Source organism: Fringilla coelebs, assembly GCF_963513975.1.
Source record: "Fringilla coelebs genome assembly, chromosome: 21".
NCBI lineage: Eukaryota > Metazoa > Chordata > Aves > Passeriformes > Fringillidae > Fringilla > Fringilla coelebs.
In genome coordinates this window covers 7,326,867-7,342,521 of record NC_140047.1, presented here as the reverse complement: position 1 = coordinate 7,342,521, position 15,655 = coordinate 7,326,867, and the positions used below count along the sequence as shown (strand labels likewise).

Sequence of the window (15,655 nt, the reverse complement as noted above, 5' to 3'; positions counted from 1 at the left end):
TGCCCTGTGCTGGCTCCTCTCCTCCTCCTCTCCCCTGCAGCCCTCACAACTCCCCCCACTGCCTCCCAGCTCCCTGTCTCTGTGGTTGGTGGCATTATAAAACACCCCAGCCAGCCCCTTGGTGAAGATTTTTCTCCCAGCTTTCTCATTCCCTCTCTTTCTGCCTCTCTTCTGCTCTTTCTTTCTCTCCCTCTCTTTCTTTCCCTGCCAGGAATCCCAGTCAGTCCCAGATGAACCAATACTCCGTGGCTCTGCTATTTCCCTTTTATTCCCCCCCCTCCTTCAACAGCGAGATGGGAAAAGAGTGAACTAAAAAAAAAAAAAAAAAAAAAAAAAAAAGAAAAAAAGAAAAAAAGAGAAAGAAAGAAAGAAAAAAAATCAAAGCGGCACATATTGGATCCAGATGTGCTTACAGCCCTTTCCAGCAATTTAATTAAATTCCCCCAGACAGCCAGGAGGATTTCTTAATGATCAAATTTCCCTGGCTTTCCTCCTAAAATGCCCCTCTTTCTTCGGCTGGCTGTTGCTGTGTCTCCCTGATGGATGGCCAACTCGCATTCTTCCGAGCCCACCCCGCCAAGGCCACGGGGAGGAAGGGGCAGAGCCCGGTGCTGTTCTCCCAGCCAGGCTCTGCAGCACCCAGCCAGCAGCAAAACCTCAGCTCCCAGGAAATGTGGGGCTGGGGACCCCCGCCCTGGGCTCTGTGTCCTGTGCTGTGCTGGTGACAAGGGAAAGGCTCAGCCCGTGGCTCTCCTGGTTTGTCACCTCCCAGGGCTGCTTTGGAGCCAGGTTTTGTCCCACACTGAGTCCCCCAAGCCTCCTTTCAAGCTGGGGGTGACCAGGCTGGGGGCAAAGCCTCTGTGGGGCTCCTGAAAGGCACATTTGGGCTGGCACGGCACTTTGGGGCAGCCCGGTGTCCCCTCTCATCCTCAGGGACAGCAGGGCTGGGGTCAGAGGTGGCACTGGGGTGACCCTGCCTTGGCAGCCCTCCTTTCCCAGCCAACAGCAGGGAAGGAGCAGTGATTTCTCCCCAGAATGGTGTCTGTGGAGGGCTGGACCTGCAGGGTCCCCACCAGTGCCACGCAGACAGGGATGGGGTTTGTGTCTGGTGCTGCCGCTGGAATTGTGGAGGCTCCAGGGTTTTCTTGGACACTGGAGGATTTGGGCTCCACTGGGAACGCAGAGCACCCCGGGTCTGGCTTTACCTGGGACTGGAATGAGGTCTCAGCTGCCCAGCCCACCCAAAGGGGGGTCCCTGCAGCCCCACTGCTGAGTGGCTGCTCTGGTTTGAAGCCAGCTGAACGCTCTGTGCAGAGGGACGAATCCCCACTGTCCCTCACTCATCCTTGCTGCTTGCCCGCTCTGCTCCCTGCCCAGGGCTGGATGGGGTCATTTCCACCCCTGCTCAGGCAAACTCGGGCATGACACCCCCAAACCCACCCGGGGGGCTGCAGAGGTGCCATTGCACAGCACCAAGTCCCGGTGGCACCAGGGCCGCCCCACTTTGAGTGGGGAAGGGAAGGGTGGGAAACAGGGGGGACCGTGACAGCATGTCAGAAAAATGCCCAGCCGGCGCGGCCTCCTCGCCCCCTCTGCCCCGGGGCCACGGCTGCCTGCTGGAATCTGGAAGCGCTCCACCGGAATAAAATAAATACGTAAATAGGAAACCCAAGGCGGCTTCAGTTATTGCCGCTCTCCAGAGCTCCCCGCGCTGGCGGATTCCGCCAGAATAATAATAAAAATAATGATGATTATGATAATAGTACCAATAAATCCCGGGCTAATGTTTCCCCTGGTAGCTCTTTCAGCAGGGGAGGCTCCGGGCGCTGCGGGCAGCGGCACCAGAGTCATCCCGAGCCCCGGGGAGGCGGCAGCCACTGGGTGCCAGCTGCCACCACAGCCAGCCCGGCCTGGGTGGGTCCTCCAGAGGGAGGGGGGACATCCGGGAAAAGGGGGACACCCAGGGATGGGGGACGCCCAGGGATGGGGGACACAGGGGGGGGGACGCATGGTGGGAGGGGGACATTCGGGGCGGGGAGGGACACCTGGGAGTGTGCAGGACACCGGGGCAGGGGACACTCGGGGTGTGACACCCGTGACAGAGGGGACCCCCCCAGGGGGGATGGGGGGGGGGTGGGGTGTCCCCCCTCCCGCGCGCGGCCGCGTGCTGCCCCCTGCTGGCCGCGCCCGCCAAGGCCACGCCCCATCGAGGCCCCGCCCATTGAAGCCACGCCCACACGTCATGCCGCTTTATGAGACCGCGCCTTCCGGTGAGACCACGCCCTCCTGCTAGGCCGCGCCCCGTTTGACCACACCCTCATCCCGAGACCACACCCTCCGTCGAGGCCCCGCCCCCGGCGGGTTCCGGTTCCCGTTCCGGTTCCGGTCGCGGTGCCCGGGCAGGTGAGGGGCGGCAGGGCCGGGGCCGAGCCGTGAGGGGAGGGCGGTGCCGGGGCCTCCCTTCCCTGCCCGCGCTGCTCGGGGCCGCCGGCGGGGCTTGCGCTGGAATTTGTGAGCGTTTATTTGGGAAAATGAACCGAGGTTTATGGACTCGTTTGGGGTTTTTTCCCCCGCTACAGCCTGATCTACCTTCTCAGAGAAAGGTGTGATGAGCGTGTTTAACGCATTTAAAAATACATGGATGCAGCCCACTCAACCTGTCAGGAGTGGTGCATACCCTTATTTATTTATTTATTTATTTATTTATTTATTTACACCTACGTGCTGATAATAACAAAAATATTCCGACTTTAAAGCATTGTAAAACGAACAGAAAAACAAATTAGTTTTATTTTTTTATTAGCTTATTTTAATTGGACTATTTACCTTAAGTAAAGAACGATAAGGAAAGGAAGATGCATGTTTTAGAGATGTTTTGTGCAGCGATCTTTAGGCAGGGTTATTCATTATCTCGTTATTCCTCTCGCTGGGCTCTGGGGGCTCCTCTTTCGTCCCCGTGGCTGCAGGGAGATTCAGAGGGAGCTGTGGGCTCGGTGTCCCTGGGCTGGCTCCAGCCCCTGTCCCAGGGACACCCAGCCCCTGGAAGCCAGGCAGGGCTTTGCTGGGGACAGAACCCCACTGGGGGCACCCCCAGCCCCGGGGCTCCTGGCACAGGGGCTTTGTGCCCATCCTGGCCGTGCCCAGATAACTGCAGTGTTCAGCTCTGCGTGCTGGAGATAATTTGGAGACACCAGATCCGTGCGTGGGAGGAGATCCCTGCGCCGGGCTGGGCTGGGCTGCCTTTATATAAGGAGGGGGAGGCTGTGTTCTCTTCTGCGTTCAGACCTGCTGAAAGCCGTGTTTGTTTTGAAAGGAGGGAGAAGCCCCTCGGAGAGGGGCCGGGGTGCGGGAGGACAGCGGTGCCGTGCTGGAGGCCCCCGGGAGGGGCAGAGCGCCATGCCTTTCCTGCACGGATTCCGCAGGATCGTCCTGGAGTACCAGCCCCTGGTGGATGAGCTCCTGGGGCTGCTGGCAACGCCCGACACGGAAGGGCAGAGCTCCCTGGAGAGGTAACAGCAGGGAGCTGAACACCATGGGGTGTTTTTGGGGGGTGGCTGGAGCTCAGGGATATGGCTGAGGTTGGACAGCCCCCAGTCCTGGGGAGCAGCTCATCCTACAGACCCTCCTTTTGCTGCCATTCTTTGGGAACGTGGAGATGGAGCAAGGCAAACACAGGAGCTATGGGGGCTCCCCAGGAAAGGCCCTTTCTGCCTGACCCCTGGAACAAAGCCTGAACTGGGGCTCAGCTGAGGCCCTGGGAGTGCTGTGTAACCCCACAGCCAGCAGGTCAGAGATGCAGTGGGTACAGGACCAGGGGGAAGACCAGGGATTTTCCTTCTTCCCTGGTGCCACTTTGACCCTTGCACACCTGAGCTATGTTCACTGAGTAACTGCTGGGTTTTTGTGTGTCTCAAGCCCTGCCTGCCTGGACAGTGACAGGAGCCAGCTCTCAGCTGTGAGAAGAGTCCTGGAGAGAGAGACCCACTCCCCATTTTATCAGGAAGGTGTGAGCTATGCCCTGCTGAAGGTCACTGAGCTGGGGCTTGTCCCAGCTGCAGAAATCCTCCTGGAATTTGGTGCTGACCTCAGCTTTGAAGGTGAGGCCGGTGGGAAAGGGGCTGGGCCAGGAGGAACCAGCAGATGAGAAGCTGCCCTGGGAGGGGGGGGATAGCTGGGGCAGAAAGAGGGGATGCTACCAGCTCAGTCACTCCTGCTCCTTGCTGGAGTAGTGTGGATGTGCCTTGTGGAGACTCAACCACAAGGATGGACTGAGGGACACCAGGGACTCAGGGGCTTTTGGCAGGATGGAGCCATCGGAGTAGCAGGACCCGGGGTGCCTGTGACAGCCCTGTTTTCACAGGCATCACTGTGCTCCCAGGGCCCTCTCCAGCTGTCCCTTCCACTCTTGGCAGGTGCTGGGGCCGTTTTGTTCTCTCTGACTGTTTTTATCCTCAGACCCGGTCACGTACTACACGCCCCTGCACATGGCGGTGCTGCGCAACCAGCCGGACGTGCTGGAGCTCCTGGTGCAGCACGGCGCCGACATCAACCGCAGAGACCGGGTATGGCTTCACTCCTGCCACGGCCAGGCTGAGCCCCCAGGCCTGAGCTGCTCTGGGGTGAGGGGACAGCCCTCCTGTTTCCCTCCTCCTGCGCCTCACCCCGTGCTGCTTCCCTTGGCACATCCCTGTGCCCGCTGTCCGTGCTCTGCTGCTGTGGCAGAAGGTCAGGTTGCCTTTGGCTGAGCCCCTGCCTTGGAGCAATGTGGGAGGAGGCTGGAGAGACTCTTACTGTGTCCAAGATAAAACCCCAGCAGCAACTCCCTGCAGACACTCACAGCCTTCAGCAGCTACCAGTGTTTTTTAACTGTTTTTAACTGTTGTGCAGATCCATGAGAGCAGTCCCCTGGACCTGGCCAGCGAGGAGCCCGAGCGGTTGCCGTGCCTGCGGCGGCTGCTGCAGCTGGGGGCCGACGTCAACGCCGCTGACAAGAACGGTCTGTGCACCCCACCCAGCTCCCCCAGCTGAGGGTGGGCTGGGGCAGGACACGGGGCTGGGGCTGTTCGCTGCTGCACCTGCTCCCTGCTCTCAGTCAGGTTTGGGAGTTGGGAGGAAGCTGGCAGAACCCTGCACTCGGTATTTTCTCCTGGTGTGCTGGCTGTGTGAAAAGGGCTGAACCTAGCTCTGTGCAGTGCAGGGGAGGTGGGGTGGGGCTGTGCCTCTGTCATCCTGTGGTGCCCACTTGCTCTAAAACTCACTCTGCCATGGCACATATACCCACTGGGACCACCACTAGCCCTGCATGTGTGGCCTGTGACTGTCCGCACAGCTGAGCACCATCATGGGGACAGTGGAAGCCTCTGCCAGAAGGGTTGTCACTCCCTGCGTTTGGCTGTCTGGTGGGTGGGGTGGATTGTTTTCCTTCCTGCCTTTCAGGGTGTCACCCTGTTGTCCTGTGACTGACTGATTGCTCCATTGCAGGGAAGACAGCACTGCTGCATGCCCTGGCCAGCAGTGACAGTGGCCAGATCCACAACACCGACAGCATCCGTCTCCTCCTGGAAGGAGGTAAAGAAAACCTTCTCCCCTATCTGGGCTGGCTGATTCTTTGTACAGCACCAGGCACTGCCCTCCTGACTCCTTTATGGAGTCAGAGTAAAGCCCAGGGGTGCTGCAGTTGGTGCTGGCCTGGCCTCACGCTCTGCAGTGTCTGTTACATTCTCTGTCCCTTCCTGCAGGCGCAGATGTCAGGGCTGCCACCAAAGATGGTGACACTGTCTTCACCTATGTCATCTACCTGCTGGGAGAGATGGCATACAGCTACACCGAGGAGGAGGCCGAGGACATCGAGCGCTTCTGCTTCCGTGTCACACAGCTGCTGCTGGCCCACGGTGCCAACCCCAGCGAGTGCCCAGCCTCGGAGTCCCTCACACACTTCTGCTTAAAAAGCTTCAAAGACTACTTCCCACTGCTGCGCTTCTTGCTGGAGTCAGGTGCTGCCTACAACTGCTCCCTCCATGGTCCCTCGTGCTGGTCCGGCTTCCACATCGCCTTTGAGCACCTCTGCTGGCACCTCAGTCGCTTTGACGATGAAACCTATTCCTCAGACCTCATCCAGAAGGGTCAGACTCTGCTGGAGCTCATGATGGCCAGTTCACAAGCCATCCAGCTGCCCAGCAATTTTGAGGTCAACACCAGCAGCTGTAGGTTCCATGGGGAGAAGGTCCAGACTCTGTTCTGCTCTCTGAAGCAGCTGGAGCGCTCGCCACAGGCACTGAAACACCTCTGCAGGGTGTTCATCCGGCAGCGCCTCAAACCGTGGCCAGTGGGCGACAAAATCAAGGCTCTGCCTCTCCCAGACCGGCTGAAGTGGTACCTCCTCATCGACCACGCTGCTGCTGGGCACGAGGACCTGTGAGCCTGGCAGTGCCTCTGTCTGCTCCCTCCACAGCCCTGCTGTGCCTACAGCCACTCTCTGCTCTGAGACAGTTTTCTCTGCAGCAAGAGGTGCTGCCCATGGAGTCCCTCTCTGTGGCATTCTGGGGGTGTTTACTTGGGCACAACGTCACACCTGTGTTTGTGAAGGTCTCGTTGCTCTGGGGCACATCATGGGGAAGCAGGCAGAGCTCCTGGGTACGGGGGAGCTGGATACTGGGGCTGGTTTGGAGGGAAGCAAAGACCTGGGGTCAGGATCAGTGGCTTGGAGGCTGTGACTGCACAGGCAGCCTGTCCCCTCTCTCCCAGCCCTGCCATGGGTGGATGATGCAGTGCCTTAGGTGTCCAGTGGAGTTGAGAGATGCCTCAGGGTGCTGGGAGAAGGAAGAGAAGTTCTGGTTTTCCTGCCTCTGGTCCTGGTGGTGGAAGCAGACTTGCCATCATCCTGTGGGTGTGGATGCCTTCCTTGCTCAGTGTGGGCTTCTGACACTGGGGATGGGAGTGAAATGAGGCTGACTGAGCTTCTGCACCACATCCTGGCACAGAGGAACATCCACCAAGGACATCTCAGAGTTACTGGGCTCCAAAACACAAAGGAATGTTTCCTAACATCACAGTGTGTTCCCTGTGCGAGGATGAGGAATGGGCAGTCAGCAGCTGAGTGCCTTGTGCCTCCCTCCCCATTCCTTGGGTCTTTCCCTTGGTGACCACTCCCAGGATCTTATTCTCCAGTGCCTCCTTCCCAGAAGGAATTGCTGCACCTGGAGGGCTCATGTTCCAGCCTTGCCACAGCTGCCTGGCTCCCCTTTCTAGGCACCTGCTTCCTTGTGACATGCCAAAGGCTGGCCACAGAGCTGAGCCCCACAGTTTTGTTGGCTTGTACTGTTTCTCATGGGGGATGGATGCAGTAGATGAAGAGGAAAAATCTGTTCTGGTTAAAGACAGTTTGTATCAGGTGGATCTGGATTCCCTGGCATTTGGAACTGGAGCTGTGTGTCCTGATGAACTGGTGCTTAAAACCCAGTAATGTGATCAAATTCTGCCCTGCTGTCTGGAACGGGAACTGAACTATTAAATGAGGCCTTCTGTAATAACAACAGTGGCTTGTTTTTCCTTAGGAGAGTTGGGGGGAAGGACAGGAATGGGGGGATGGCTGGAGGGTCAAGCTGCAGCTAACTCTGCACTTGGGTTCACCCCTGGCCCACTGCTGTGCCAGTGCTGGCCACCTTGGGTCAGTTGCCATACTTGGGTAAATGAAGGGAATATGGCCAAGGAGGAGATGGCAGTGTTCAAAGCCAGGTGATGGTGTGGGGTGCTGGGGGAGCACAGTGTCACAGTGATGGAGCTGGAGGTGACAGGCTGGATGGGTCTGGGAGCAGCTCAGGCCACACCAGTGCACTCCCAGGGTGGCAAGGCTTTGTCTGGGATACCCCTATCCCTGCAGGAGGATGTGGGGACTCAGATTCACACACACCTCCCTTTTTGCTGCCCATGTAGGAGACCTGCTCAGGGGTTTAAAGGTGAGGCCCCCTCAAAGCCCGAGCCCTGTGTTGTCTCCCCACACCACCACAAGGAAACAGCTGAGGCTTCTCCCCTTTGCCTTACCCAGCTCATTGCTGAGCAGCAGCAAGCAAGGAATGGAGCCCAGTCCATGCCAAAGGTGCCCCAAGCTCCTGTTCATGAGCAGGAGCCCTGTGCACTGCAGTTAGCAACCTGCAGCTGCCCACGGATCACCTCGTGCATGGGAGACCCTCTTGCTCCTGTCCAGAGCCCCTGAGGGTGGCAAGGAGCCAACATGCACCCGACAGACCTCACGTGCAGAAGTGCAACAGCAGGAAAATGTATTTGGCAAACACCTCTTTTCACAAACAGCAGCAACTTGGAAGACAAAGTCCCGTCCTTGTCACCGGCCCCTGGAAGGGGAGTCACGACACGGGAGAGACCTTCTCCCGCTGCCCTCATCTCATGGCAAAGGTGTAGACGTGGTAGATCTCATCAGGAAAGTTCTCCTGGCGCTCCTCAGCCAGGAGGTGCAGCCCAGCTCTGCGGATGATCTTATGGACCACGTCCAGGTCCCGGCAGACGCTGCTGTCCACATCGTCCATGATCACACCCTCCTGGGCCATGTTGTCCTTGATGACCACGATGCCGTTGGGCCGCAGGCCGGCACGGCAGCGCTTCAGGAAGTCGGAGAGGTGGTTGTCAGTGAGATGTCCTGGAGGGGCAGAGCAGGGGTTAGAGGGCAGAGGGTGACCAAGGGGAGGAAACAGAAATTGCATTTGGGATCTCTTTGGAACCAAATACTTGAGACATCTGCAGGGAAAGCTTTAGCTTGGGGATGTCCAACTTGTGTCTCACTACTCAACTCCATCCAACCCACACCTCTGCTCTGGCCTCTGAGGGCTTGGGGAAAAATGTACAAGGCCCCTCCATGAGCTGCCAACCCCAGGCCTCACCCATACTGTGATGCTCATCCTCCATGCAGACCTCAAGCTGCTCTACCCAGTGCATAGGACACCTGCCCCTCAAGGGAACAGGACAGGCTGGACAGACCCCACAAGCAGTGGCCCTCACCGATGACCCACTGGATCCAGATGACATCATAGGAGTTTGGCTCAGGGCTGAAGTCCTGGAGGCCACAGCAGAAGTAGTTGCGCACCCGCCTGCCCTCCTCGCCCAGGTAACTCTTGGCCTTGGTGAGGAAGTCCTCTGTCACATCCACCATGTCCACTGTCTTGAAGAGGGGCAGCAGCAGCCGCTTGGTGATCCGGCCAATGCCAGCCCCGCAGTCCAGAGCACGGGTTGTCCCCGTCCGGTTGGGGCCATCCTGCAACAACCACAGTGAGGGGTGAGTCCCACTGCAAGGCACCCACCGAGGAGAAACGGGACAACCACACAGAGGATCCCATGGAGCAATTCAGAGGGAAGAGCCCAGCTCCCTGCTGGGAGAAGGGTGGGGTTTTAGGAGCACACCAAACTGTGCCACCTACCCGCAGAAACCTCTGCAGGAACTTCCTGGAGCTGTTGATGTCGATGCTGGAGATGTGGCCGTAGCCCCCCAGCATGCCATCCACCGTGGCTGGCACATCCTTCCAGTACTTCTCTGCCTTGGAGTAAAACTCAAACTCGTTCTCCACCACCTCGCTGGTCATGCTGGCCGAGGGCACGCGCCCACACGGGACTCACTGCTCCCCTGGGAAGGGAGAACCCAAATCAGCGAGGAATGAGTCAGCTCTGCCAGCACCCCACACCTTTTACCACCCCTTCCCACTCCCCAGGGCTACTGCAAACTACAAAAACCTTCAGCTGGGAGCGAGAAGAAACAAAGATCTAAATCCTGGTATTTTCTGCAGATCAACAAGCCCAAAAGCCCTCCTTGGGCAGATACCTCAGCCAGAACAGGCATGACAGAGCTTTGCTCAGCAAGACACTCAATTATACAATTATATTTTAAGGCTGACCCACCTTTTTCACCTATTCTGCCTTTCCTTTCCCTGTCTTAACATTTTACAGATTCCATGTTTATGTGTGGCGACAACCCCATCAGTCACCTCCAATTACATCTCGAGTTGCTAGAAGTTATCCTGAGCACCTACCTGAGGATTGTAAATCTCAGCCGTGACCATAAGTTAGATATTTGCAATATAATAAAGTCAAGGTATAATCAGCAATACTAGCTATAAATCCCCCCCAGGCATCTCATAATTCAAACCACTATGGATTTGATTAACTGCGCTGGGGATTAGAAACTAGATTTAAGGTGGCCAAAGGGTAAATTCAAGGACTTCAAACACCTTTACAAAATAAAGAAATATATAGAGTTCATGGCTTGAATTTGCTGGCAAATACCCCATTAGACACAAAACCTTTTCTATGGCAGCTTAGACAGGTTTGGTGGCCCCACGTGGCCTCGAACAGCCTAGGGATAGGAAAGGGGGACATAGCATCTCAACTTACAGGTCACTGGTGGAAATCCAGTTTGGCTCAGTGGTGCCAGGAGCTGGTCTACGCTGTGATCTAGGAGCAGAGAAGATGGGATTTAAGTGCCAAATCACCCCTCTAGTCCTGTAAGCGTGACCATGGCCCCAGGAAACCACAGGTAAGAGACACCCCAGCCCCACAGACACACTCCCAGGAAGGCTGAGGGACAGGAGCTGCTGCTGCCCCTTAGCTCAGAGGCTACGAGTGTAGCCAGTGCATGGAGGGCTCTTTCAGTGCTCCTGTCTGTGCTCCAGTTCGAGCAGTGCTCCTGTCTGATCTCACGGGCTGGGACTCAGGCTCACCCTCCCGGCAGTGACCCTATTCCTTGGCCTGGGTTTGGCTTGGTGAGTCCCTGGTGACTAATTTTTCAGGGTGTCACAGGCTACCAGCAGAGGCAGAGAGCACCCAGCCCCCCTAACCCGAAGCTAAACCTGAACCCGAACCCTTCCTGCCGCCCCAGGAGCCCCCGAAACGCGGCCGGGGCCCGCGCGGGCCGGTGAAGGCCGGGACTCGCCCCATGGAGCCGCAGCCGTGGGGGGAAGGTCACACGGCGTGGAGGGGTCACCTCAGCGTGGGGCCCTGGGCCCGAGCTCCGGGGCCGCTGGCAGGCCGGGGAGCGGCAGGGGCCGGGGGTGCGCGGCCGGGGGCTGCGCAGGCCGAGGGGTCGTGGCTGTGCCGCAGTGGGGGTCCCACCCCGGGCCCGGGGGGTTACAGCAGCCCCGCGCGGTGCGAGGGGGCGGTCCCCGGTGCAAGGCCCGGCCCGGCCCTTTCGCCTCCCGCCCACCGGGGCTGGGACCCCCCGCGCTCCAGGCCCGCGGCGCCGCGGACCCCGCGGGCCGCCGGCTGCAGCCCTACCCCGGCTCCGGCTCGGGGAGCTCCGCCGGCCCCTCCCGGCCCCCCCGGCAGCCGCGGCCCGTGGAGAGGCGTGCCGGGGGTGCCCGGTGCCGCCGCTCCCGCCGCTCCCTCGGGCCGCGGCCGCGACCCCCGGGCCCCCCCGTTACCTCCGGCGGCGGCCGCGCGCTGCCCCCCACGGGACGGGCGGCCGCGGGGACCAACCAGGCGGCGGCGTGGCGGTGACGTCACTGTAACGTCACGAACGGGCCCTGCCCTGCTCTCCCACTGCTGCCCGCGCGGGGGCGCTGCGGGCCGGGGGGCCGGGGGTAGTCAGCGGTGGGATGGACTGGGACGGACTGGGATAGACTGGGAGGGACTGGGATGGACTGGGACGGACTGAGATAGACTGGGACGGACTGGGACGGACTGGGACGGACTGGGATGGACTGGTAGGGACTGGAACAGGCGGGGGAGGACTAGGGCGGACCAGGCAGCCCCAGGGGAGTCCGCGGGTACCGCGCGGTTTTTGAGGGGCAGGCTACCACGGGAGCCCGGCCGGCTGGCACCGGGGTGACGGGACCCGGGGTCGCTAGAACAAGAAGCCGCGGGGGTGTCCTGGCCGGGCCGCCCGCGGGTCCCCGTCCCGGGTCCTGCTCCTGCCCCGTCCTGTCCCGCCGTTGTCCTTGTCCCGGTCCCGTCCCGTCCCCTCCCGCAGTGCCCCGTCCTTCCCGCCAGGGGGCGCTGTTGTCCCGCCGTTGCGCCGCGGAAACTTCGGAGCGTCCTGAGGGGGAGCGGGACCCGCTTGTGCCCCGGCACCGACACCGGCACCGATACACCCGGTACCGACACACCCGGCACCGACACACCCGGTACCGACTGACACCCCGGCAGCGAACACCTGGTACCGACACACCCGGTACCGATACACCCGGTACCGACACACCCGGAACCGATACACCCGGTACCGACAGAACCCAGCACCGGCACACCCGGTACCAACAGAGCTCGGCACCGAACACCGGTACCGACAGAAACCAGCACTGACGCACCCGGTACCGACAGAACCCAGCACTGACGCACCCGGTACCGACACACCCTGGCACCGACAAAACCCGGCACCGACAAAACCCGGCACCGACACTCCCCGGTACCGGCTGACACCCCCAGCACTGGCCCCTCACACGCCCCTTCCCGCACCGGCGCCCGCCCCGTGCCCGGTGCGGGCACTGACCCCGCCGTTCCGGTGTCCCCAGCTCTCGGTGCCCTCCCCTGCCCGCTCCTGCCGGGCCAGCCCGGGGCGCTGAGGGTCGGCACAGCCGCGGCCCCCCCGCAGCTCCCCCCATCCCCTTTCGGGGTCTCATCCCACCCCCACCCCGGCAGGACAGGGTTAACCGGGGGTGCCCAAGGCCTTCGGAAGAGGATTGCTGAGGGGACGGTGACAAGGACACAGTTGTGTCTGTGGGAATGGAGGCTGGTGTGGATCCTCTGCTGTCTGACATTACCTGAGTCCTTCCCTCATCTCCCTAGAATACGAGTTTCACAAAACCTGTAGGGGCAAAATCTGCTTGAAGTCACCCAAAGCTGTCGGAGGAGCAGTGCTGCATGGGCACAGGGGGAGCAGGGCCCATGCCCAGCACCTACCTCTCCCAAAATGTCCTAATGGCCCAAACAAGGTCTTGCTGTCCCCAAAACAGAGCTGTTCAGCCCACGGCCATCCAGAAATCCATGGCACTACCAGGATGTGGTCTCAGGGATAGATCCCCTTGCCATGAGGCATATACAGAAATAAAGTCCCCACCTTTGGGCAAGCAAACATCAGCCTGGGACAGTTTTTGGGCCTCCAGGTCCCCTGGGTCCCTGTGAAAGGACCTGAGTGTGCTGGGGACAGCAGTGACCTGAGCTGGGGGCTCCGTGCTGACACCAGGAGCGTGTGTTTAGTCAACTGCAGAGCAGGGGACACAGTGGGAGCACAAAAAGCACTGCTTTTTGCAGTTTGTTTCTCATGTTTTGAAGAAACAAGGCTCTTTGTCACCAGGGAGGGGACACTCAGCAGAGGGTGGTGGCACCTTGCTGCTCACAGGCAGGAGGGGTGTTTGGGAGGTGCATGGGGGTGACTGTCCCCATGCACAGGCACCTGAATGACCCAAACCCACCAGTTTTCCCCTCGCCAAAGCTGCCAGCAGCCGTGGCATCACTCCAGTTGTCACCTGTGTTTTCAAGCAGGCAATGGGCACCTGCATCCCATCCATGCCACGTGTCTTCCGTGGTGCCTGCAGTATTTGCTGCCTCTGCTTCCCCAACAAAAGGCACTTTCATCCTTTATTTCACTGAGCTGCACTGGGGCTCCTGAAGACTCTTTCCATTAAGCCCCAGCCAGCTCCTCCATCCTTCCCTATTGCCAAAACCCTTCATGATGGCAGGAAGGGAATGGTGCTGCCATCCCCTCCAGGGGCTGGGGCTCTGCTTTGGCCCCTGAGATTAAAATGAAACTTGCAGCAGTTGCCTTAGCTCAGGGGCAGATCTTGTTTGCAAATGTTTCCTTTGATTTTTTATTATCATTGTTATTAATTTCGTTAAGGTAACAGAGTGTGGCTGAAAATGAAAAGGAAAACTAAACTGGGTGTCCCTGAGCTTGCCATGTTTCTGAGCCCAGCTGGGGATGAGGGTCCCAGCATTGAGGACTCCCTGTTGAGTCCCACTCTCTGCTGGAGACAGGTCCAACCTTGGGGCCAGTTTGTGCAGAGCCAAATCTGCAAAGAAGAGCGGCAGCAGCAGCCCCAGCTCCAGCCACGCCGCAGAGCCGCCCGTGCCTTCCTGGGCTCAGCTGCCTCCCCGTGGTCACTGCTGCTGGGAAATGCTTTTCCTCTGACGGGTTTCAATCTTGTCACTCAGTAATTCCTTGTGTGAGGAGACAGAAAACACCCCAGACCCCTCCTCTCCAGCCATTTGTTTCCCTGCACACCCTCCCTCCTGCTCCCACTCACTCGCCACCTTCCAAGGCAATCATGGTGCTGCAATTGCTCTTCAGGAATATTTTTTTTTCTTTTCCCCAGGTGCCTAATCACCCTTATTACCCTTTTCTGATTAATTAATTCTAATTAATTTTGCACTATCATTTTTGAGAAGAGGTGACCAGGACGGCACATGTTGTTGCAGGTGATTTGCAAGGCAGGTCCTGCAGTGCCGGCACGGCCCTTCCCTCGGTGCCGTTTAACCCAGGTCCAGGTGGGCACCTCCTGCCCCATTTGCTGCCATTAATGGCAATTCACAGAGCACTGAAACCTCCAAGGCCATGGGAAGAGCCCTGAGGTACTTTTCTGGGAACCACGGGGGATGTTCCCACTCCTCTGCTCTGCCTCAGCAGCAGGGCTCAACCCTGGCCAAACTTGCCCCCGTGTCCACGTTTGCCCAGCTCCTTCAGCCTCTCTGCTGTGCCATGGCCAAGGCTTGGGAAGTCAGAATAAATTAGGTCAGGGCTTCTCCATGCTCTGCCAAGAGCCACCAAGGCGCTCAGAAACACAGCACAGACACGGGTCCTTTGTCACCTCTCACCTTCCAGCACGGGTGCCACTCCTTCTCCAGGTACCAGCAGGGGCTTCACCCGGCTTGCCCAAGGGCCTCTGTTGCCAAAAGCTGATGTGGTTTGGGTGATTCTGCCCTTAAACACAGAGGCCCTGGGGACAGAGGTCATTGTCCCTTTACTGTTTGTTCTAGAAGCAGCCCCTGGTGTTCACCTCATCCCCAGTGCCCAGCGAAGAGAGGGGACATGGGCTGGCGGGGCTGCAGCCACACTCCGCCCTTGTCAGGGCTTCCCATGTCCCTGTCACCAGCCACTAGCCACTGTCCCCAAACACTCTGGAGCTGGTCAGACACTTCTGCTAGCCAGGTGTCCACCCAGCACAGCTCAGGGCTGGGACTGTCCATCCCACCTCACTCCCTAGCCTGCTGGCTCTTGTCAGGAGGCTGCAGCACCACCACCAACGCTGCTGAATCCCTCAGCAGCCCAAAATATAAACCCCATATTTATTATATGTAGTATAATAGCTGGGATAGACTATAAACTGCAGCTAGTAGATAATGTGTATAGTGAATATATATATAAATACTACATATATAAATACCATATATACATATATATATATAAATACAATGTGTACATAATATTTTGAATATAACTGTGTACATATGTGTGTGTGTATATATATATATATATATATATAGTGTAAATGGACCATTTATTCCTACATATATTATATATACAGCATACCATATACATCATTCATATATACATATGTATTTGTATACCAGATAGGCAGATAGATACAGTATAAAAATATATATAGGTACATAGATATAGAGATACAGATGTATAGATATACATACATACATACATACAAAACATAAC

At 58.3% G+C, this 15,655-nt stretch overlaps 2 protein-coding genes across 5 annotated transcripts; one reads left to right on the top strand and one right to left on the bottom strand.

Moving 5' to 3' along the window:
- The first annotated feature begins 2,351 nt into the window (after positions 1-2,351).
- Positions 2,352-7,491, top strand: ASB6 (ankyrin repeat and SOCS box containing 6). Of its 2 annotated transcripts, none has more exons than XM_084219507.1 (7): positions 2,352-2,403; positions 3,314-3,509; positions 3,916-4,097; positions 4,456-4,562; positions 4,888-4,996; positions 5,482-5,568; positions 5,739-7,491. In XM_084219507.1, exons 2-7 carry the CDS (start codon positions 3,397-3,399, stop codon positions 6,416-6,418), a joined length of 1,278 nt encoding a protein of 425 aa, XP_084075633.1. In that variant the 5' UTR covers positions 2,352-2,403; positions 3,314-3,396; the 3' UTR covers positions 6,419-7,491. The 2 variants fall into 2 exon arrangements, with proteins under 2 accessions (XP_084075633.1, XP_084075634.1); XM_084219508.1 differs by lacking the exon at positions 2,352-2,403 and adding an exon at positions 2,422-2,603.
- Positions 7,492-8,259: 768 nt separating this feature from the next.
- NTMT1 (N-terminal Xaa-Pro-Lys N-methyltransferase 1) lies at positions 8,260-11,483 on the bottom strand. 3 transcript variants are annotated; one of them, XM_084219960.1, is made up of 5 exons: positions 11,418-11,483; positions 10,393-10,452; positions 9,426-9,628; positions 9,010-9,262; positions 8,260-8,650 (listed from the first exon to the last, which is right to left on the bottom strand). In XM_084219960.1, the coding sequence occupies exons 3-5, from the start codon at positions 9,585-9,587 to the stop codon at positions 8,394-8,396; spliced, it is 672 nt and encodes a 223-aa protein (XP_084076086.1). In that variant the 5' UTR covers positions 9,588-9,628; positions 10,393-10,452; positions 11,418-11,483; the 3' UTR covers positions 8,260-8,393. The 3 variants fall into 3 exon arrangements, with proteins under 3 accessions (XP_084076086.1, XP_084076087.1, XP_084076088.1); XM_084219961.1 differs by lacking the exon at positions 11,418-11,483 and adding an exon at positions 11,272-11,358; XM_084219962.1 differs by lacking the exon at positions 11,418-11,483 and adding an exon at positions 10,982-11,235.
- Between the last annotated feature and the right edge of the window lie 4,172 nt (positions 11,484-15,655).